The following is a 23,723-nucleotide window of genomic DNA, read 5'->3' as shown; positions in this document are numbered from 1 at the left end:
CTGGGTGAGGTTGTTGCTGTAACAGGCGAACTCAACTGTTGATTTGATACACCCACAGATTTAGGATATTCCTGATAATGGGTTGTTATAAAACAGAGTAAATCACCTTCAAATGACCTCAGATGAAACATTGTGTACATAATCACTGCTGCCCCTATGCTGTGGCCTGTGGTTTATGTTGATACTTAAGGGCTGTTGTTGTTTTCAGTCTTTTGTCAATGAGCATTGATGTCAGAGTGTGTGTGTGCTTCTTTCTGCATGATTGTTGAGGTCTTTGTATCAAAGTGTTGACTGTGAATGTGGCTTTACCCACTTGTGTGTATGTGACTATGCAAGCGTGTTGTCTACCCATTGCAGCCTCTGTTATCAGTTGTCGTCTTTATTGATCCCTCTTTCCACTCAGCTGATCGATACACAGAATGTCACAGTCATTTAGAGGGACCACAGCAATACAGACCCCCTCCTTCAACGAAGCCACAATGAAGACCCTCTGTTTTGTTTGTCGGACACTCACAACAGGAACCACTTTTGCAATTTTCTTGTATTGCCAGTAATGACCAGGCCAGTTGTAAGACACAATATTGAGATTTTAGTCTTGCTCTTCCAGCTATTCATTTGAAGATATTGGCTGCTGACAGCAGTATAAGGATTAGTTTATGAAGCAATCAATTCAGTGCTATGAGTTACAAGAAGAAGAAATGACCAGTCATATCTTTTTGCCACTGAAGTTGATTTGAGCTCTACCAGGCTACATTTTGAGAATCAGTGTATCGAATGTGTCAGACGTCCTATTTTTCTCAAATTACCCACAAGTTCTAAAAGCCCAGTCTTGACATGAAAGCTAATGCCCTGCTTCTCCCTCCTCAGCTTTGCCAAAGCCTCCCACATCCCTCATTGTGACTGAGACCACAGCTACCAGCGTGACTCTCACCTGGGACTCTGGAAACCCAGAACCTGTCTCCTACTACATGATCCAGTACAGAGCCAAGTCTTCAGACAACGGCTTCCAAGAAGTGGAAGGTGTGGCAACCACCCGTTACAGCATTGGTGGACTTAGCCCTTACTCTGAGTATGAGTTTCGTGTCATGGCTGTCAACAACATCGGCCGTGGGCCGCCCAGCGACCCCGTGGAGACGCGCACGGGTGAACAGGCCCCCTCCTCGCCACCTCTGCATGTCCAAGCTCGCATGCTGAGTGCTAGCACAATGCTGGTCCAGTGGGAACCACCCGAGGAACCCAACGGGCAAATCAGGGGCTACCGGGTCTACTACAGCTCAGACCTGACGGCTCCACTTAGCGCCTGGCAGAAACACAACACCGATGACAGCAGTCTCACCACCATCTCAGGCCTGATTCCTGATATAACCTACAGCCTCAGGGTGCTGGGCTTCACCTCTGTAGGTGACGGGCCACCTTCTGACATCCTGCAAGTCAAAACCCAGCAGGGAGGTGAGCAGCCTACCACTATGTGTGGCTCTGTGTGTTAATTAATGAGTGAATTTTCATATGCACTGAGACTATGCAACAAACTCATATGTTACAATATTTTTCAGAAAATACCTCAAAATTAATGTTTTAGGGATGACTATTGGTGTGGATCAGTTCAGAAAATTACATCACTTAACACAGCCTTTAAAACCACGAAAAGGCAACACTAATATATATACTAATATATAACATGTCCAAAATCTTGAACTATATGTAGTCTCATATCATGATAAAATATCGATATGTTGCCCAGCCCTAATGTGCCCGTTTTCCCTGTGTCAGCTGTGCGCATATGCTTACATTTAGGGTCAGAAATGTTAACTATGCTGTATTTTATTATGTATGAACCTGCATCAGGAGTAAAAGGACTTATAAGGCTATCTGAAAACTAGTTTCTCTTTCCTATGCAAATGCCTTCCCATACAGTCAGTTTTGTGGAGGTGGTTATTGCTGCTGACACTGTGGAGAACATTTAGCTTCAGTAATGTGCTCTTTTTTGTTTTTTATTCTTCAACCTCTGTCCTCTCGCCCCTCTCTCTGTACACAGTCCCTGCACAGCCCTCCAGCTTCGAGGCTGAAGCTGAGTTGGACAGCCAAATCATGCTAACATGGCTGTGGCCCGTACAGGACCCCATCACGAAGTATGAACTGGAGTACTGGGAGGACGGCTCAGACAACAAGGTTAGAATAACAACATGAAAGTTATAAGTATTTTAAGACCTGGTTTTCTCTCTTACATACCATCTTTCATAAGCTATCTCTCTGTCATGCCATCTATCTATCTATCTATCTATCTATCTATCTATCTATCTGTCTATCTGTCTATCTATCTGTCTGTCTATCTATCCATCTACCCATCTATCTATCTATCTATCTATCTATCTATCTAGCTAGCTGGCTGGCTGGCTGGCTGGCTGGCTGGCTGGCTGGCTGGCTGGCTGACTGTCTGTCTGTCTATGATTGACTCTTTTCCCATATGCTGCTGTGAGATTGCAGACGAATAAATCTTGCAGACAAATGACTCTTGCTCTTTATGATGCAATTTCTCTGAATGGAAAGCTGTGGCTGAAGCAATGTTATAGTAGTAATGCAGTCAACTCCTCAGCATATGAGAAAGATTCACTGTAGTAACAGACAGCAAAGTTGTTCTACTCTGTCTCTTAGTGTTGTTGTGGCCCTGTGCTCAACTCTGCTGGACAACAGCACAACTTGTAAACTAGACAATTTGTTTCTGGAACAAGCTGCTCTCAAATTCGGCTGCATGTAGGAGGAAGAGAAAGCAGGCTTCAGAATTTAATTCCTCAACAAATACTACCCCATATCGCAACCCATGAAAAGACTTGTGTGACTATCTTTGCTTTTAATCCACTGCCATCTTTCTCTAGTTACATGTGACCTTCGACCCAGTGGGCTCCCACGCTGTGAAAGGTCTAAAGCCTGACACCTTGTACCGTTTCTCGCTGGCAGCCCGTTCTGAGATGGGTTTAGGCGTCTACACCCAGCCTATCGAGGCTCGCACCGCCCAGTCCAGTAAGTCCATAATTTTTTTGCCTTGTCTCTCTCATCTGTCTTTTCCTTGTTGTCCACTAACCAGTGATTCTGTAGAGTAACAGTCCCCCACAGCCGGCTGAAACAGGTTTAGGTTCAGGCAGGACAAAGTTGCGTTTCATAGCGCTTAAATCAGACAGCGTTGGCAACTTGAATGTCAAGTCAATTTCAGCGCAACATAAAATGCTGACAGTGCAGCCATCCCGGTCAGCCCCTCGCTCCCACCACTTCCCCTCTGTCACCAACACTAACCCTCCTGTCCATCTATCTGAGGGCAGGCCCTGTGTTCAGTGTCAAAGGTACGTTTATTGTGTCCTTTTCCCACATTTGTGAGCTGTGCTGTGTTATTTTGCCTCATATCATTATGTGCTTTTACAGTGCCAGCACGCAAAATGTCACTCTACCAGCTGACTGCTGATTTTTTCGCTGTGGTGGCACCACGCTTGTACCAGCTCACCCAGGAGGCTTATGTGCAGAGCATTTGTGCCTCACACTCATTTTGTACAGAACTAGATTGTATTGAAAACAAAAGGTTCACATGAGTAAGTGTGCCTTTCTAATTTGGTACACTAGAGAGATGACGCATCACACTTGTTGAAATGTTGGAACTACAGAAAAGAGACATGCTTAAATTGTCACGGTACCAATTTTTAGGGTTAACTTTTAAAATGCATCAAAGAAATTCATGAACATGTCTTCACAACCACAGTGGTTGCAACACTAGACTAGAGAACAATACAATTGACTGGACAGAAGGCATAGATATCCATCTTTTTTAAATCTTTCCCCATGAGGACAGACACAATCCCAGAAGAGCCAACACCTGTGAATACCACAGAGTTATATAACTGTCAATTGAGATCATGAGTGGTGAAGAGTCTTGTGCCTCCTGTCAGCTGGAGATACAAGGACACAGAATTTCGAGAACAGAATTTGGGCTTCATGCGCCACATGGACGGTGTGCAGGAAAGAAGTGGCAGCTTTGGGAAGGTTCCCTTTGGAAAAAAGCGGTGGAGAAGTGTGACATTTTCTTGTGCTGCATTTAAATGTTTTGTTTCATTTTTTTAAGATTCAGAGCAATGAACATAACTAAGCTATTATTATTATTATCATTATTTTGCTGTTTATATATGATCAAAAACTGCAACTCTACTACCCAGCTTAGAACTCTTCAGTCCATAAAGCTGCATGATGCCTGACTTAAAAGTGAAAATTATATCAGTAACAATAGTCAAGATAATTAGAACATAGGACGTATACATGACGAAATATCGGACAACAACTGCTAGTGTTTTGTTTGCACAGACATCAGTAAAACAGGTCAATACTTGAATAATGATTGGTTGAGAAACACAAAATGCAGTTTATTCCAACTGAAACTCTTCAGTTATGTGTGTGAATAATATACCTTGAATTTATATGATCAAATAATTATGTATTGGACTTTAACAGGATGAAAGAGAGACAGAGAGAGATACTTTATCTTCCTCATCTATAATGTTATCTCTATTTAAAGCCCCCTTTTTGTCTTGCTCATTTTTGCCTCCAAGGCGTGTGAATTTTCTGTTTTGTTGTCTTCCCCTTGTCCAATTTGACTTTGATCTGGCAAATTTTTCATCAGGACCTCAATATCACAATTTATTCTGCAAATCATTCACATTGTTTTGATTCAGTCTGTAACCTTTTTGTAATACGTGTGCTATAGTCAGGGCTTTGTAGTTTTCTGTCCACTCTCTCGTGGACCAGGTAAAATCTGATGAGACTCGATTCTCTTTTGTTAAGCCTTAATAATTTGAAAAGGTGGTCTTCTATTAGTTGTATTTGGATTCATATTTGAACTAACTGTTCATTGCTCTGTTTATTAAAAAATAAATTTCATGGGCATGATTTGTAATATTGTTATATTTTTCTCGGTTCATTTTATTCTCTTTTGAAAGGGCCTTTTTTGTGGTGTTTGATTGAATTAGATGCATGTAAAGTACGAATGCTATTGTGGTCGTTTTTAGTGTTGTTCTTGTCCCTATTTTGAAATAGTTTATTGGTTTTCTGTTTTTCTCTGGACTTGAGAATTTACATGTACTTTATACGGCAACTGTTGTAAACAATTTAATATTTTTTATTGCAGTATCTTATTCCAGACCGTAGTAAATCTGGAACATTTAGGAAATTGTGCAATCTGATAATGCTGTTTTCCATTACAAACCAGATGTTGACAGTAGCTCAAATATTCACACATTTTATTTATTATGAAATTAGAGCTTTATGTATGACTTCGGACTGCCCAGCGTATCTCAGATGCAGCACTAAGCTTTGTCCGACCATCACTGTTATGAAGCCCAGAGCTTCTGCATCAATGTGCGAACACCAGGCAACACTGTCAAGCACTTGTTCACACTCTCACACATATATGGCCACTTTATTGCTCCCTCTGCATACTGCGAGAGGCAGCAGAGAGGGCATTTAGGGACAAATTACGTCTTTATAAAAACATTGCCTTGTAAAATTTTGGCACATTTTGTATTCCATTCAGCCCACCCTGTAGTTTCATGGCCTTGTGCATAAATGTAGTGCCAGACATAGCTTCAACAGTAGCCTGGTAATGTGTTTTTGCAGCCAATATCTCAGTCTGGAGGCAGAATCCTATTCAGTATGGAAGCTTTTTGAATTCAGTATGAAAAATGGAAATGTTACATTCAAACTTGCAATGTAGTAATATAAAATTTATCACCTACAGTATGAGTACAAATGATTTGTGAGTCTCACATGCTCAGAAAGTGACTCATAATCAACTTTGACATTTCCATTTTAATAATTACATTGACCACTGTCCAAAAAGCTTCCAGTTTTACTTTATGTTTGCTTGCGTTTTTGTAATTTTTTGTTTGCTTGATCCGTGCCCCCCTCCGTGTGGTTGTGCTCCCCTCCCCCTACAGCCCCATCAGCCCCCCCTCAAGAGGTACATCTGGTCAGCTTGAGCTCCACCAGCCTCAAGGTGAGTTGGGTGGCACCGCCTGCTGCTAGCCGCCACGGCGCCATTGTGCGCTACACAGTCAGCTACCAGGCGATGGCTGGAGAGGACACAGAGCGGCATGAGGTGCCCAACATTGGCGCAGACGCCACTAGCTATGTGCTGGAGGGCCTGGAGAAGTGGACTGAGTACCAGGTGTGGGTGAGGGCACACACTGACGTGGGCCCTGGCCCCGAGAGTGCCCCAGTGAGGATAAGAACCAAAGAGGATGGTAGGTTAACACCTTCCTTTAAGCAGAGTGCTCTCAGACTCTTCACATCTGTGTGGATGGGGGCTGCCTGTCACTACTTTCCTTCGCTTTCCTCGACTTCTACTGCACATTTCTCTGTGTCCTGTTGATCAATTTTGAGATAATGAGGCGATAGTGGTAGCAGAGCGTGTCTCATTCTCTTTTTTCTTCTTTCCAGCTTGCCCTCCGTAGCTTTAACGTTTTACATCTACAGCAGGTTAAGGCTCATCACCCCCAGGGCCTCAGCTCTGCACCACTTTCCTCTGATTTCACTGTTTAAATTCCTTCTTGTTTTCTTTCTTCTGTTCTGAGGAATAGAAGTGGAGCAGAACTCCCCCTCTCCGTTCCATCGCTCTTGCCTCTTTCTCTCACTCGTTCCTCATTTTGTTTGCAGTCTGATAGAGAGCTGCTGCCCCTAAGAGAGAGTCGTCTATAATTAATGTGTTTGAAGTTTGCTACAACACAGCTAATTTCATACCAGAATTAAGGGCATTACAGACATCGCTAGACCACATGCTGTCCCGCATAGGGTGTTTTGGGGACACAGTAGACGTTGAAGGTCTAAATTGAGTAAAGATGATTTTGATTCGTGGCCAAATCTGTTATCACTTTCTTCTTAAGAGCACCCACGTCTATAAAAAACTCAGGAGTCATTATTTTGATGTTTTTGGCTCCTCATCACAAAACACAATGAACTGAGGAAAATGACTACTCAGCATATTTAGAGTCTCTCTTTCCTCTCTTCTTCTCCCTCTCACTGTCCATCAATCTCTTTCTGTCTTACTCTGGCTCACTCTGCTTTCCCTCCCTCTCTCCCCCTTTTTTTCTGGTTTCCAGTGCCGGGAGCACCCCCGAGGAAGCTGGAGGTTGAGGCCGTAAACTCCACAGCGATCCGGGTCACCTGGAAGCCGCCCCTGCCAGGGAAGCAGCACGGCCAAATCCGAGGCTACCAAGTCATCTTCTCTCGGCTTGAAAATGGCGAACCGCGAGGCCAGCCTAACATCATGGATGTTGCTTTGCCAGAGGCCCAGGTACTGGATGATGTCTTACTCTTGTCCAGTCTTACTTTGTCTCTCTTTCACTGTCTGTAGCCGTCTTATGTTCATTTCCCATTATTTTCATTCTTCACCGCTCCCTTATTCCCTTCCATTCTCTGAGTTCACACTTCATTTCCCCCATACCGGGTGACACACATGGAATTTTTCTTTCTGTCGACTGCAGTAACCCCCCCTCCCCTCTTTTTTTCATCGTTCTCCACATGTGACATTTGACTTTAAATTGGTACCCTGCTCCCACAGCTTTGGATTAGCTGTCGTAACAAGATCCATTCTAATTCTACAGTAATAGCTATTAAATATTTTATATGTGTTACATCAGGACGAAGCTTAGTGGAATCAATGCACCTCTCTTCGCGGTTTTAGCAGTAATACATATGCACTGCCTTGTTACCATGTTTATGAATTAGATTTTTTTTTTCCTGACGTCGCCCTTTACACATTAATGCAGGCTGCTCCGGATCGCCCCAAAGCTCTGTGACATGGCGAGATGGATGAGAGATTGTAATCCTTAAGAGGGATTCAGAGATTCATGAATATCTTAAAACCAAAAACCCCACTCTCACTTTTTCCCCCTCTCCGGGAGAAGGGAGACCAGCTTAAGAGCCTCTTTCTGATTGTTTGCCGGGAGAAACATTTGCGCAAACACGCATTCACTCGCCGCCCTCGATAGCCTCACACAGAAGCATCTCATTTGAACAAGTAATCGCTCCCTGGCCGCAGGAACACCACAAAAAATCCAACAGCCTTGCATGTGTCTCTGAGCGGTGTTTGCTGATAAATGCCTTGTTGCAGCATTTAGGGAGACCAACAGGTTGACGGTTCAGTTCCCAGGCAGTACACAATGCTCTCATTTGCTTTGGCAAAACACCTCACTGTCTTAAGTCTTATAATTTCAGAAGAACACTGTCAAAGTCACCTTGAAATAACGTGTCAAAAGTGCTACACCCCACGTGATGCTAAGTGGAAGCCTGTGGATCCCAGTTGTGGAGTAAAGGGTTCATTAGTGAATACATAATGAGTCACCCAAGTGGCCCATCTCTCATGGGGATGTATAGCAATTTCTTAGCATAAAATTATGAGTTAATTTTGGTCAGACAGAGATGAGAATAACTATAAAAGAGAGGCTCTGGCTGATATCACCTGGCCAAACGATCTACCCTCAACTCCCGAACGCAATCCAACACCTTTGTTTTACAACAGCAGTTTCTGGCAGCTGCTGCTGACCGTTTATTGTTATCTGACTGTGTACTAGAGTGCTTGACAGCCAGGACAGCGCCGACTGGTCTGGAGGAAGAAAATAACATGGTGGCTGCTTGTATTCTTGGAAGTGTTTTCCTGATGTCGACATGTTTAGCGTGACTTTGTTTTGCATTGTGAAAACTGAACTGAACATGACCCTACTTGTTGTGCAAACAATACTCCCCGCCATGTCTCATTTGTGCCAGGTTCACACAATAAACACAAAGACACACTGCAATTTGGCGCTCAGAACAGCTCTCAGGTTCCAGTTTGGTGTCCAGCACACCTCTCAAACTCAAACTCCCCACCCTGGCAGAAACCTGAATTTTTCCTCCCTCCTTTTATGAAAAACATAAAAGGACTTTTTCCTTTTCTCCCTCCCTCCAACTCCCCTCCCTTTCTCTCGTGTCCTCCTTTTGCACCCTTCTTGCCTGAGAAGCCGGTTGAGTAATTACCAGAGGCTTGCGTGCAGGTTGGTTACCCTTGATTGAGTCATCTCAACAGATTGTTTTCCATGAGACAGCACTGCGTAGCCAACCTGCAAGGACCTGCCCAGACTTCATTAAAGACCACACAGTCAGCCGACACTCCCTTGTCCGCATTCGCCCAACTGGTTTTTAGAACAATCGCTCCTTTTCTTACACATCTTTCCATTCCCGTACCCCAACAACGAGTGGAAAAAACAACCCAGATAACATGAGCAAACATGCACTCTGCTGCGATCAACCTTGTAGTAGGCGTTCCAGCTGGCTGAGAAGAGTTCATGACTCATCCTAGACTCATGCAAATCCCTCAAACGCACACCTGTAATTGATGATAAATAAAAGGAAAAAAACAATTTTCTTCTATCTTGGCACATCCCATAGAGTTTCTCTCAAGAATTTGCCTAATGTGTTGTGAAATCAGTTCCATATCCACCTTTCACCTGCATTGGATGCACAGTAAGCCTGCCAGGAGGTGGAAAAAAAATCCAGATTTTCCAGGGCTCTCGCAACATAGCTCAACCTCACCTTAGACTTCAATCCCAAATCTAAGCTGACTGATTGGATTGCAGATTCTGTCAAAATCACTATCACCTCTCCCCTTGTCTTGTCTCTCTGTTTCTGGCTCCTTCACCCTCTCTCAGGGTTAGCTGAAACGCTGGGAGGAGAGCTAGGAAAGCTTGCCTGTGCGTGGGCGGGTTAAGCGCCTCTTTTTCTTTTCAAGCAGGAGCCCACACAGCGCCCTCATTTCCCTGCTAAATTTAAACCACAGGCCATGTTAACTGTGATGTTATCGACCCCTTTCCAACTGTTTTTCTATTGGGAAAGTGGCCTGAACCTGAGTGGGCAGGTCCACACCACATAGCCTGCTTCATCACTATGCACACACAGCAACCTCTAGGCTGATGTTTTTCATTTACCCATCTATAAAAGTTGGCAGAAAATGGCGTGATTGAGTTCGAGGCCATTATCCACCATATGCGCTATACATTTTCTGCACAAGTTTGCCTTCCTGCACAAGTTTGCTTTTATTCAGCACTACTTTTCCAGGTTCATTTTGTTTGACCACTCATGCGTTTTTGTGGTGTGCGCGCGTTTGTGTGTGGGAGCAAGCGAGGCGATGCTTCACTGCCTCAGCGGCCTTCACTGCCTCAGATTGGAGTTGAATGTGAATCGGAAAAAAAAGAGAAAAGAAGCACCTCAGCCCGTTTCACTCCATCAATCATGACAGCTCCTTCTCTTCCACATCACTCGTTCCCCCCCTCGTTCCCATTTTTATAGCCACACATCTCAGCCCATGTCATCACATTTGCATTCACCCGCCTGCAAATTATACCGCTCCGTTTCCACAAACGACGCTTATCAGCAATGATGTGTTTTCAGCTTGCGTTGGCATTCGAAATATAAATGGGGGATAATTTATAATTCTCCCATGGATTTAAGCAGAAAGCAAGAGCAGTTGCGATAGAAAGGGATTAAGCCCAAGATGAGATAGGAACTCTTCCGAACCTTAATGTGTTCGCTGCTCTGTTGACATACTGAGTGGAGTCGACGGTAAACAAATTAAGCAATTAGGCACGTCACAAACTGTTATTCATGGAGTTAAGTAGCAGCTGTTCTTAAATGGTACTATTTAGTGCCCCGCCATGTCAGGGGAGCATGAGGCAGCACTTCTTAATGCGCCATGTGTGTCGACCAGTCGCAACTGGGACCATACAGAAACCTCCCTTATGCTTCAGTTAGCTGGTTGGTGATAAAGACTCGTCCACTGGGAGGAGGGCGGAGAAGTTGGGTCTTTTGTCTTTTCATATGCCAACAGTCAATGGAGGATGATGAACACGGTCTCTCTCAGTGCACAATGAATCAGCAGAGTGTGCGAGTGTGAGACTCGCTCTCTCTGTTTGTGAAAGTCTGGCGTGGCACGAAAGGAAAGTTGGACAAGCAGTTGGGCAGGTAGCACTGATGAATTTTGTCTTCAAGGCTTTACGTACTGTGTTAGCTTCATGCTCTTCTTCTTAAAGAAAAAGTTCACCAAATTACAAAAAGACATATTCTCTTAATTACCTCTAATGGTATCTAGATCTTAAACACATAGATTTGGTTTAGGGTTGAACAATTTAATGAAAATATCTACTTGTAGTTTTGCTTACAATAGTGAGATTTAGATTTGATAAAGTTATGGTCTAAATAACATTAAATGAGCCATAGGCTTAAGCATTATTTCTACAAGAAGAAATCAGATAAATTGCTGCAGATGCTTGCTGTAACTTGTTGTTTAGAGCCGCCCAGGGTCGTTTTTAAACCTTTTAGCTGGAGAAAAGTCAACTTACAATAGAATTAGTTAATATTCCATGGAAAAACGACTAATTTAACATTTGGAAAGGTATTACTTTGTTGTTATAAACAACTCAGTAATTTTCCAAAATGATCATAACATTTAAAAGTTGCATTATATTTAATGATAGCAGCTGCATGATTGTGCACTTATGGTAATTATGACAAACAGCTGCAAAGTCTCATTTGACAGTGTTTAGGTATCGGACTGATGACCCTTAATGTTGTTTGCGCTGCAGTTTTGCTGTTGAGGTAACAAACTGAAAGCTGTTATATTTTTCAATGATGTGAACAAAACCAATTCCATTCACCTCCGATGTATTGTTATTATTGCGGAAAATGGAAATCTGAAACATCTGATCTTGACAAATAAAACCCAAACTTTGTGCATGGATTGATACTGATAGAGGTAGAGGAGAAAATACAATATTACTACAATATACCAATCCCCTCATGTCATCATTGCTCTCCTCCTTCTCCCCCAGTGTTCCTGTTAACTCCATACGTAATCTCTTACCACCACCACCCTCACCCACCCTTCTTCCTCATCCTCCCTTCCATCTATGTTCCCCATTTTGTCCCACATCAGTGTCACCAGTGTCATCTCTGCTGCCCCTTGTCAGCCAGGTCACCCATCAGCAAACTCCTTTGCAGCGACTGAACAGTGGAGCAAGTTGCTGGTAAACACCAGCAGTTGCGTTCTGCATCGATGGTGTTTGATGTCACAGGGCTAGCATAGCAGCACTGGTAATAGGATTTTACGCTCGGCACCGACGGAGCCCCGCGGCACGAAATGGGCTTTCACTTCCCCCGGGAATCACTTGGCCAAGCACAGTGAGCAGGGAGAACATTTTGAAAACATATTGAAATATAATGAATAAAAGGCCCTCCCTCCATTCCTGAAAGGCAAGAGGAAATGCTCCGGAGAGTCTTGCTTTATATCCACGGTTAGATAGTTATCATACTGAATTGAGGTATTCAGTGATTAAGGAAGAGAGAGGTTTTTATTGGATTCATGGGCAAATGAGGAACAAGACAGTGCATCATAAACAATAATGCATTTCACAACCATTGCTCAACTTGGCTACACAATTTGTTTTATGCCACTCAACTTGTCGTCACTTCTTTTTTCTTTATTTCTTCTCTTCCATCACTCTCTCCCTCTTTGTTTTTTGTCTACTGCATGACTCTGTTGACACCTACATTCATCTGTCTTGGAGTGAAAAAAAGACAAGCGCTTTTTTTCTACGCCTGTTGTGTTGTCTCTGACTCATTTCTCTCCCCGCCCTGTGTCCTGTGTCTTCTCTCCCATCAGTGGAATATTGACGAGTCCACCGAGCATGTGAGTAAACCTCATGTGTGCTGCTGGGTTGTCTTGCAGGGCAGGCTCTTCTCCCCTCTTCAATTTTGGGGGTGCTGTGTGTGCTTGTGGATTATGAGTTGCGTGTGTGTTTATGTGTGTGTGTGTGTGTGTGTGTGTTTATTTCTGTGTGTGCCGTGCTTGTAATCCACTCAGTGTGAATCCTCATGAAAGATCATAACCCCATCATAACCACAGCAAGATACGTGTGTCTTAATGATTCCTGTTTTTTATGTTTATGTATATGTGTATGTACTTCAACCACAAAGCATGAGGATTATTTCCAATGGTCTCATTTTTCAACATTTTACCATAAGAAAAACTCGTGGTAACAGCTGGGCATTCACTCAGATCTGAGGCACTTACTGCAGCGAGCATGCAGTGCTTTCCTCCGTCACTGAGCGCATAGTACAGTCAGAGCCTGAGTGTCACTATCCCGGTGTGATGCTGACATTAATCAGGCTCACCTAACCTGCTGTCTCACCTACTGTTCCAGATGACATGTCTATCTGAGGGGAGGAGCTGTGGGTTTTTTATCAGCTCCACACATCTCCAAGATTTCCACCAGCCTTTCATGTTCTTTTCATTTGCCTGGATGGCAGCTCACTGTTCCATGGCTGTCACGCAGCCCTTTGTTATGGCTTATTACCTCCTAGACGTCATATTGCACTGGCATAAATGCAGAGCCACTTACTGTTCCTCGTCAGAAATTCAATAGAAACCTGCCAGAATAGGAGACATAGTTTTCAGCATTCAAACAAGGGCAAAACAAGAGTTGTTTTTTAAAATAAAAAGGTTTATAGCTTGTAAGGAGAGGCATCAAAGAATTAATTTGAGCAATTTAGGGCACTTGTTTGCTGTCTTATAGAAAACTGGTTAATCAGTCAAGTGACCACCCCCAGAGGTTGACGGATGCTGAGTGTTTTTGTTCATCTGTTTACATATCAACACTGGATGTTTTTGCTTTCTTTAGAAATCAGCCAGCGGGATGTGCGAAGATCGTTTTATTTATTTGATAACAGCCAGTTAAACAGAAATCTGTTTGCACATCACAAATGGCCAGATTTCTTCAGCTACACCCACATGGCATGAGTCAGAATTGCCTCCTCTCCCTCTCCTCTTAACGTGTTGATTAACACCTGACAGACACGGAGCTAGACACTGTCACAGGAAGACATCTGTTCACACATCTTTATTATTTCTTTAGCAGCCATGTTTAGGCGATAGCAGTCTGTGTGCCAGGTAACTAATGTAGTGTGACTTGCCACAGACAGATGTCAACAGCAAAAACATTGGCATTTCTTGTTGACCAATGGCATGCTCAGAGGGAGGAGGATTTTAGACATTTTTTTGTTTTTCAGATGATAATGACATTCTTTTATTTATTTATTCATTATTATTATTATTATTATTATTATTATTATTTATTGCAAATCATCACTAACAGAAAACATATATTATTTATATAATATAAAAAAATATCTGAAGTGTATATATTTAATATAACAATGCTCCCATTTTTCCCCTGGCGTTTTCTGCCCTAGTGAGGATGGTGTTATACGGAGGCTTGTAGAGAAGAATCCATTTCTATAACTAGTCGACTTGATAATCTCTGTAATGCCCTTTGGTGCTGCTCTAAGCATTTGCTCTGAAGGAAACTTTGAAGCCTCGCTTTTTCTATTTTATGCTGAGTTTCAAAAGTGTTACTAGACCCAATTTGACCTTGCCAGAATAGGGGGAAAAGATCTTTGCGGCTGCCACTACTGAGACTGTTAAAGCTATTTTGTATGATTAAAGTAATGAGACTTCCTCCATAAAGTTAAAATGGTTTTATGATACAGTAATTTAGCATTTTCTCCCCCGTCTCTCTTAAAGGCTAGTATGGGAGCGCCGAATGTCCCTTAAAAAGAGGGGCAGTAAAAAGCATTGTCAAACAGAGCTGGCTTATATAGACTGTTAAACGTTCTTCTATGGGTACGAAATTAAAACTTCATTAGTTAGAGAAACAGCAATAGGGCAAAGCCGTATTATATTCCAAGAGTATCAGAAGCTTGCGAGGAGTTCCGGCAGGAAGGCTGGTAGGCATTGCCGTATTCGTCCTCTCAGTGGCCCCAGTCAGAAACAGACAACTCCAGCATGTGTGCTCAAGCCGCAGGCATTAATTTGTTCTCGGTATCGAGTGTGTGCTCATGTCTGCGTGTATCATTGTGTGGGTGCACATGTGCACATTTATGGTGTGTCTGAGCGTGCATGCATTATTAGTGTGTGTTTTATATACAGTTTATATACAGTACACTGGTGAGTACGTGCATTGATGTATGTGTATGTATGTCTGTTTAAACATGGGTTTTGTTCAAGCTCACAGAGTGTTTAATTCCGGCGTGTGTGGGTGTGTTTTTATTCAGACTGATGCAGACTGGTGAAGTGAGTGCCAGCACTGCAGCAGGTTAACAACAGCAGTGAATTAACTCAGTTGTCTGTTTGTTCCTGACTGTTGAATCACTGTTATGTCAACCACCTTAGTGTGTCTGTGTTTTTGTGCAGAGATTCAGACCAACTGACATGGGAATCCAGAGGACAATAAACACCAAGATTCCATCTTCATTATTTAAAAAAGGAAATGTTTAACATCTGACTGAAGCTTTTTTTATCTTTAAAATCAAGAGATTTATAAGATATGCTCCACAGTCAGAAGTGGACTATTAATGCTCCTTTACAGACTGCAGTGTAGTGATGATCCTTAACTCCTCTGGGATTCGTAGCCTCATGCATATCCATGCAGCAGACATGAACACTGACACACTGGTGATGTTTGAGTTCATTTGGTTGGTTTATTGGTTAATGGGTTCAGCGTGTGACGTTTGGGCACAGGAGTTTTTCTTGACTTAAGAAAAGTTCCTGGCCCTGTTTGTGTGCCTTAAAGACTTCTCTCTGTTAAATACTTGAAATGTTTAGTGTCCTGTTAATGGTAAATTTATCAAGAAAATAAAAGTGGATAGAGAAGGGTGTTTCAAAATGTTATGGTTTCCTTTGGTGCTGTGTGTTTTGCGAGGGGATAGGAGCTTGTGTGAGTGGTGTTTTTATTTTGTTTTGGGTTTTTTTTTTTTTTTTTTTTCGCCGTTGAGGTGCTCAGGCTCACTGATTCCTTTTAACCTCTGACCCTGTGATTTTTCCATTTTGCAGGAGGCCATCATTGGTGGGCTGCAGTCTGAAACCACCTACTCTGTCACCGTGGCAGCATACACCACCAAGGGAGACGGAGCTCGTAGCAAAGCTAAAGTTATCACCACGACTGGAGCAGGTCAGTGTTGGTTTTATCAGTGAATACTGCTGTATTATCTTTAAGGCTTAAAACACACAACCTCAGTCTCCCTAATTCAAGACGGTACTATGATTAGAAGGCTGTCCATGTGTCTGCAATGTCATGTTAGTTTTAGTGGAGTGCTGTTGTGCTGCTGTTGTAACCATCATATGCTTCATTTAAGCTCCCTGTTGGTGGATATTTGTTATAAAGGTCAATTTTCAGGTATAAATCTTCTTAACCAAAGGAAAAGACTCGCTGTTTCCAGTCTTAATGCTAAGCTAAGCTAACCAGCTCCTTTTTCTAGCTGTATATTTAATGGACAGATATGATAATTTTTCCCCTGAAATTTTCCCAAATTTTGAACTGTTACCTTAAATTTGAGAGTCGTTTATCAGTTGTGGCATATTAAGAGGAATTACATCACAACATATTATTTTATTTCTACTTCAATCTTTTTTCAGTGCCAGGCAGGCCCACTATGATGATCAGCACCACCATGGGCAACACAGCGCTGATTCAGTGGCAGCCACCTAAGGAAATGGTGGGGGAGCTGATGGGTTACCAGCTGCAGTACAAACGCACTGATGAGGAAAACTACACCTCACGCGAGCTGAGAAAAACGGATGACCATTACACCGTCACTGGGCTGCATAAAGGCGCCACTTATGTCTTCCGCCTGAGCGCCCGCAACCGTGCTGGCATCGGCGAGGCCTATGTAAAGGAGATCAGCACACCTGAAGACGTGCCTTCAGGATTCCCGTTCAACCTGCAAGTAACAGGATTGACCCAGTCAAGCACCCAGCTGACCTGGGATCCCCCGCTGCTTGCCGAAAGGAATGGCAAGATCGTACATTACGTGGTTGTGTACAGGGACATCAACAGCCATCAGAACACCACCAACCGCACAGCTGACACGCACATGACTATCCAGGGCCTTAATCCTGACACCACCTACGACATCCGGGTGCAGGCGTTCACCAGCAAGGGCGCGGGACCCCTCAGCCCCAGCATTCAGAGCAGGACCATGTCGAATGGTAGGATAACTCCTCACACACATGACTGACATTTATGCATAAACACGTCAGAGGTGTTTGATTTGCAAACATAAAATCAGGGTTTAAGACAGGCTCACATAATCATCACACACTCACTTCTCCACATCTACACATGCAACCTAGACCAAAACATACACGAGCATATGGGTGAACACCACCTGCATGTATTTAGAGCACGCTATAACTGGCTCTTTTTCTGGCTTTATCACTGCCACGTCTTTCTCATCTACCACTCAGTACAGTACAGCACTGTGTTTATTGATTTATAGAGTACTAATCTCATTACACGCTACAGTCACATTACCATGCCACCTCATCCCCCCCCATTAGACACAAATCTAAAGCGTACCCTGCATGCATGTCTTTGTACATTTTATGATTTTATAAATGGAGATTTCTTATTTATAACCAGTTGCGAGTGATACCTATTTTAAGACACATGTCGTCACTCACAGTGCCACATACATTTCTTGGTAATCGCAGAGGTCTTTGCCTGTTGCGTATGTCTTTGATAAGCCCTGGTACGATTGGGACAGACCTTCAGGAGATCTTTTGTTTAATAAGTTTTTCTTGATTACCAGTAAATGTCTCTGATATGTTTTGTTTTAACAAGTATTAAGCTAGAACTAGGAGGAATAAGTATAAGTGATCAATTCTACCAGTTCTAAGGTATATTCAAGTGTGTTTTCACTTTTGATCCAGTTTTAATTTCTTTTAATTGTTCAGTGATTTTTAATCATGACATAATACTTTTTCATGCTAGACAAAGTCCATCTATTGAGCCATGGTGAGATTCTGTGAAAGGTGAAGCACGGTTTTGAAACGTCGTCTTTAATTTTTCCGCTCTTTACTTTTACTTTGAAACACACTTCAAGACAGCGATCTCAGCAGAAGTGCTCACGCGTTGATTTTTCCCATTTTTATATTTTTCGCTGTATTGATTAGATTCTTTTTATTAAGTTTATACCAGAACGAAGTTCTGTTTTAATTTTATTATACAGTTAAGTATCGTAACCTGATTTAGAGGAAGTGAACTTAATTTAGATTATCTTGTATTGAGTAACAACGGAAGATCCGCCTGATCAACGTATCATCCTCCGTTATTTGATCCAAGAAGTTAAATTTAGTTTATAAAGTCAGAGCCTGAGAACCACCACTCGAAGCAACGAAGAAGAACAACTTTATTAAAATCATCATCACGACACTACAGCAACTTGCTGCGTCCGAAACTGTGCAAGCGGTTTCCAACGAAAGACAGACTTTGAGACCGGCTCTGACCCACCGCGCTCTCAAGCGGTACCATCCCACTGGGCAGTGAGCCAGAATCGTCACCGGCTCGGTACTGGACCAGCCACGCTCTTCCTAAGACATCGGACCGAGGTCCCCAACCTGCTGATACCAGACGAGCTGACACTCGGCCGTTGGACTGGGACTTCCGGCTAGAGTCGCAAACCACTGGCTTCAACCTAACTCGTGATCTCACCATCAGCCCATATTCCACTAATAACCCATTACTTAGTTATTCCACATTTCCTGTTACCTGTTGTTATTCATTTAAATTGCCATTTCATTTATTTAATCTGAATTATTTAGTCAATAAACATATTTAACCGTATGTTATTGTCTGTGCAGGTTTGTTTTTAATGTGGTGAACCGATGGAAACTGTGTAGAATTCACTACTTCATTTATGAGATTGAATATATTGATTTAAAATTGATTAGAATTGATACAAGTTAACCTTGTTTAGTCGGATTTGATTAATTACCTCCAGATTATTCAAATAGACAAAACATCAGAGGTGGTGCCCCATTTAGTGAGTGTTTTATTAATCGCCAGTGATTAATAAACTACATTTATTACTAGTGTATCTCCTACATCTTTTTGCAAATGGAACAGGCTTAGGGAGATGAAGGCTGCTTTTATGTGTTCTGTAACCAAGCGTGAATGAGATTGTTGATGTTCTTCGAACCCCGCCTGTGGCTTTTCAAGTTTGGTCTTAAGATATCGCTGCCGAATATCACATTCACATTGTTTACTGAAGGGGTTACTTGCTTTACAAGAGTGTGAAATTGAATTACGCACATTTAGTGGTGTACAAGATGTCATACTTGAGATTCTAATCAAAGCATTTTGCCACTCTAGATTTTCCCACCCTAAACTTTGGTGTCAAAGCTGTCATGAAAACATCTGTCCTCCTCACCTGGGATTTGCCACCAAACTACAAACCCCAAGTGCCTTTCAAGGTGAGTCAGAGCAATCCTGGAAGGAAAAAAACCTTCATACATTTACTCAAGGACATATAGCAATCTTTTCACGGACACAGACTTTACCTTAATGATTGCTTTTCAATGCTTTTATGAACTATAATGTTTTGCAATGTCAGTTACGATCATCATATCTCAAATGTTCAATCACCAAGATAAGAATGACCACAGGAGCTTTTCTTCATTGGGAAGCTGTTAACATGAACATACATTTGCAACATAATTGTCTTGCAGCGCTACACTAGTAGCTGTTCACACTTCTACCAGAGTGTGATGCAGTGACTTTCCTTATTTGCACAGAAAAATAGGAAAAGCCCAATTCATGCTCATTTATGAGCTGTAATAATCTGTCAAAATGATACTATACCAATTCCCACCCCATGATTATAGAGAAAGGACAATTTATAGTGTAAAAAAAAATTGAATATACGCCAATGGGCAAGTTTGACACTGAAACACATACAGTAAGATGAGGTGTCAGATGAGATGGGGGCCTCTCCTGGGACCATACTGCTTTTTTTCCATGTGTGCGTCTGAGTGAGAGGAGAGAGCATTGTATTTGTCTGGAGAATACAGTATACATTTGTATATGTATGTTACTTAATACGATAATTGGACATTTTCCCTGTATGCTCACAGATCTTGTACAACCAGCAAAGTGTGGAAGTGCAGGGAACCCTGAAGAGGAGGCTGATCACTCAGCTGCAGCCAGACACAGACTACTCTTTTGTGCTGACAAGCAGAGGCAACATTGCTGGGGGTCTGCAGCAGCAGGTGTCCATCCGCACTGCCCCTGACCTGATCAAGACCAAGCCCAGCACACATCAGGCTCAGGGTGGCAAGATGACAATCAACATGCCTGAGGTCCAGACCACCACACGTGTCAGGTCAGTACTGAGACACATGGGACCGAGCGCGCAGGCTCACTCTGACTCTGGGCGTACATCCACCGAAAGATGATGGTTGATTTCCTGAATTAAAATAAGGGATAATGTAGCTTCATTTGTGTTTGATTCTTGGCTGGTGCAGTGACCAAGCTTTTCATCAGGGATCAGTGAAATGTTTTATGCAGCCCCTTCAGGCTGCCTGTGTGAAATATTAAACGGGGCCTCCAGTTTATATTATTGCCAATTAGAACTGGAAGTGTTATTTCTCAAAACCTACAGTGGCTCTAAGAACCTGTTGACATTTAGGTTAGGCAGCACTGTTTTACATACATTTGTGCAAATGTGATTGAACAACAATCATCCAGAAGTTTAATCACTCATGTAATTATTGACAGTTAATAAAAAGCACATTTACAGTTTCATTTTAGGGAAAGATCAAATGTATAAACACGACAGAAAACATCAAATTAAACTGATTCTGTAAGTAAATAAAGACTAGAAATGAACAAAGGAATTCGTACTTGACATTGTTTAGGAGCTTAAACTGAACAACCTTTCTAACAGCAACAGCAGCTGAAGTAGAACACTTGTATCTGATCAATACTGAACCTATTTTGAAACTTAAAACTTCTCAGCCACCTTTACACAGCACCTGATGATAATCAAGACTTTAAACATCAAGGCGAGCTGTATTATCTTTTAACTTAAATACAGCCCGACCCTAACAACCAGTGCCTTTCCTTCAAATACGCACACACACACACACACGTACAGACACATCTGAGTAGGGGGAGTGCACTGGGTTGATCGGTAAAAAGATTACAGGGTCGGCCAAACTGCAGCACAGATTGACAGGCAAAGAGCGCATGTGATTGCGGATGGGAGAGTGGCTGTGTGTGTGTGTGTGTGTGTGTGTGTGTGTGTGTGTGTGTGTGTGTGTGTGTGTGTGTGTGTGTGTGTGTGTGTGTGTGTGTGTGTGTGTGTGTGTGTGTGTGTGTGTGTGTGTGTGTGTGTGTGTGCGCGTGTGGAGGGGTTGAAAGTGGGGTGTCTTGTTATACATGTCTTCTCCCATTCTGACTGTTGAATCACAAAGTCGAAGCCTGCAGAGAAGGGGAGAGAAGCAGCTGCTTTCACTGTCAGCAGCAGCTGATTTTACAAGCGGTTGAGCGCCGCAGTGGGGGGAAAAACTTTGAGCTGAGAGAAGACAGACTGAGGGTGAACACGAGATGGACAGCCAGACAGGGCTAGCACATGAGCACACACAGACACAGATGTTTGCACATTGTGTACTCACAAGCACCTCACAGGAATTCATTACCTTACTCCTTAGTTTGACCCCAAACTCCTAAATGTCTTTCTGATGTCTTTCTTTTCCTTCTATTTTTGTTCTTTATAATGATAGCAGTAAAAGAACACACACAAGCAGTCACATAGCCGGTCCTATTAACCTAAGGATTCCTATGGGGATCTCTATTAGCTGAAGGCTTCTCTCGCTGGGATAGTGTTTGTTCCAGTCTACATGGCAGATGTTCTTAGTGATTAGCCATTAATTGGAGAATGCAGTGCCAATCTGCTGGTGTTCGACCTTGGTTGGACCCACTTGTGTACCACTCAAGTTTTGAATTCAGCCCAGCAAGCCTCACAGTGATAGTATGTCTTTCTAAATGTTTTGACTGTGTTATTAATGCGCTGGGCCGACTTTGATCTCAGCGTGCATGTGCTTCAGTCAGTCTGTCTTAACACAGGCTTTGTTTTTCTTGGCAGGTGGTACTACATCGTGGTGGTGCCCGTATCCCAGTCAACACGGCGGTGGAAGAATCCAGACGAGATGGAACTGGACGAGGTGAGTGCCAGCCGGTGGCTGATTGGCTAATATGCAAGGTCAGGGGTCACCGACAGCATCTCCCGTTTCCAACTGGGTAGGAAGTCGCTGGTTGTAGCTAATTAGCTCTGCCCTCCTGGGCGCAGGGAGGGGGGGGTGGCAGGGCAGAGAGATTTTAACAATGACTCACTCGCGCAGGTGGTGAGTGTCCTGATTGGATGCCAGGTCTGCAGCCAGTTCCCATCTGCTGAATCCAACAGTTTGACTGCACAGACAATAATCTTAAATAACTACTGATGTAAATGTTAGCCAGTAAACTTTATTTGTTTAGCACTTTTCAGAACAGTAGTTACAAATTACTGCTCGACCTCCATATTTTTCTTTATGGTGTTTATAGTCAGGGTTTTGCAACTGCAAACAAAGTTTTACATAAGGTATTCAAATGAGAATAAAGATTTATGACTGCTTTATTATTCTATTGAATAAAGGTCTTCGTTGTCCACAAGAGAATTTAAGCTAGATGACAGGCCTAAATATTAATAGCATCATTTTTAAGTAAACTGCGAGGCTCGTTGGTTTGGATCGCTATTGTTTAGGCTCCCTGAAGAAATAACAGAAGAGACCATCGGAGGGAGAGAGATGGGACTCCCTGAGTCATTAAACACTGAGCAGGCCATTGTCTCCTCCCTCCGACATAATGATTTAATAAAGCTACATCTGGAGCAGCGCATGAGACATCACTGACAGAAAACAAAATGCTGCTGAAAACACAATGCCGCAGTGCTGTGTGCTCCTGCTCATTTATTAACCAGGCTGGCAGTCATGCTGAGATTGTGTGCTGGAGCAAGCACTAATTGCTCACTTCGTAGCTTGGCTGCATTGTTTGCAAAGTTATATCACTGAGCAAAGGGCATTTCAGCTGTGTGGAATCATTAACTCTTATTTGGAGCCATGTTAAGAACCAGACCCGGTCATATAGCGTGAATGCAGAGGGTTTATCTCCTTTTTGGAGATTTGGGATATGATGGAAGTCAGGGCATTCAGTTGCTCTCTTGCACGTAGATTTCCCTAAGTCCCACTAATTGTTGTGAGGCCCATTACCTCCATGTTACTGTATAATTCTATATATTTTGTCTCTTTTTTTTTCTGGCTTCCAATTTGAAAGGAGATCAAAGTTCAGGTTTGACTCACTTTGACCTTTGCTTTCTATGTTTTCCACAGCTGCTAAAGTCAAGTGAAGGCCCCGTCCTGAGGCGCAGACGTCACCTGGATTCCTCCAAGCCTTACATTGCTGCTAAGTTAACCTCATTGCCGACTACTTTCACTCTGGGTGATGAGAAGAGGTACCACGGCTTCTACAACAAGCCCCTGACCAGTGCACAGGAGTATATCTGCTTTGTCTTGGCCGTACTCCAATATGAAGGGGCAGACAGCACTGCTAATTATGTAAGACACACAGACACAAAGACACACACTAATTGAATTTACCTGAATATTTGTAGGTGTCACATTTCCTTTTAAACAAATTATCTAAGTTTATCACCCAGGCTCTAACCACGCTTCCTTTTTACAAAATGGCAGCAGCAAGCCAAATTGTTGTTGTTTTTACTGCAACTTACCCTTT

The 23,723-nt window shown here is 42.8% G+C and overlaps 1 protein-coding gene across 13 annotated transcripts in view; it reads left to right on the top strand.

Annotated features, from left to right (window-relative positions):
* ptprfb (protein tyrosine phosphatase receptor type Fb) overlaps positions 1-23,723 on the top strand; it is a 169,702-nt gene that overhangs the window by 106,594 nt on the left and 39,385 nt on the right. For 5 of the 13 annotated variants that reach the window (XM_084369366.1, XM_084369362.1, XM_084369364.1 and 2 more), the window contains 12 exons: positions 868-1,449; positions 2,036-2,169; positions 2,874-3,018; positions 5,970-6,275; positions 7,131-7,324; positions 12,722-12,748; positions 15,950-16,067; positions 16,532-17,104; positions 19,269-19,369; positions 20,030-20,277; positions 22,042-22,120; positions 23,321-23,545. In XM_084369366.1, coding sequence (XP_084225492.1) covers positions 868-1,449; positions 2,036-2,169; positions 2,874-3,018; positions 5,970-6,275; positions 7,131-7,324; positions 12,722-12,748; positions 15,950-16,067; positions 16,532-17,104; positions 19,269-19,369; positions 20,030-20,277; positions 22,042-22,120; positions 23,321-23,545 — 2,732 coding nt within the window. The remainder of the gene's footprint in view (positions 1-867; positions 1,450-2,035; positions 2,170-2,873; positions 3,019-5,969; positions 6,276-7,130; positions 7,325-12,721; positions 12,749-15,949; positions 16,068-16,531; positions 17,105-19,268; positions 19,370-20,029; positions 20,278-22,041; positions 22,121-23,320; positions 23,546-23,723) is intronic. The other 8 variants (XM_084369363.1, XM_084369357.1, XM_084369365.1 and 5 more) reach the window with 3 other exon arrangements.

This window comes from Pagrus pagrus (assembly GCF_965226575.1).
Source record: "Pagrus pagrus genome assembly, chromosome: 12".
Taxonomy (NCBI): Eukaryota; Metazoa; Chordata; class Actinopteri; order Spariformes; family Sparidae; genus Pagrus; species Pagrus pagrus.
Note: the sequence above shows the minus strand (reverse complement) of the source record. Positions and strands in the feature narration are given on the sequence as shown.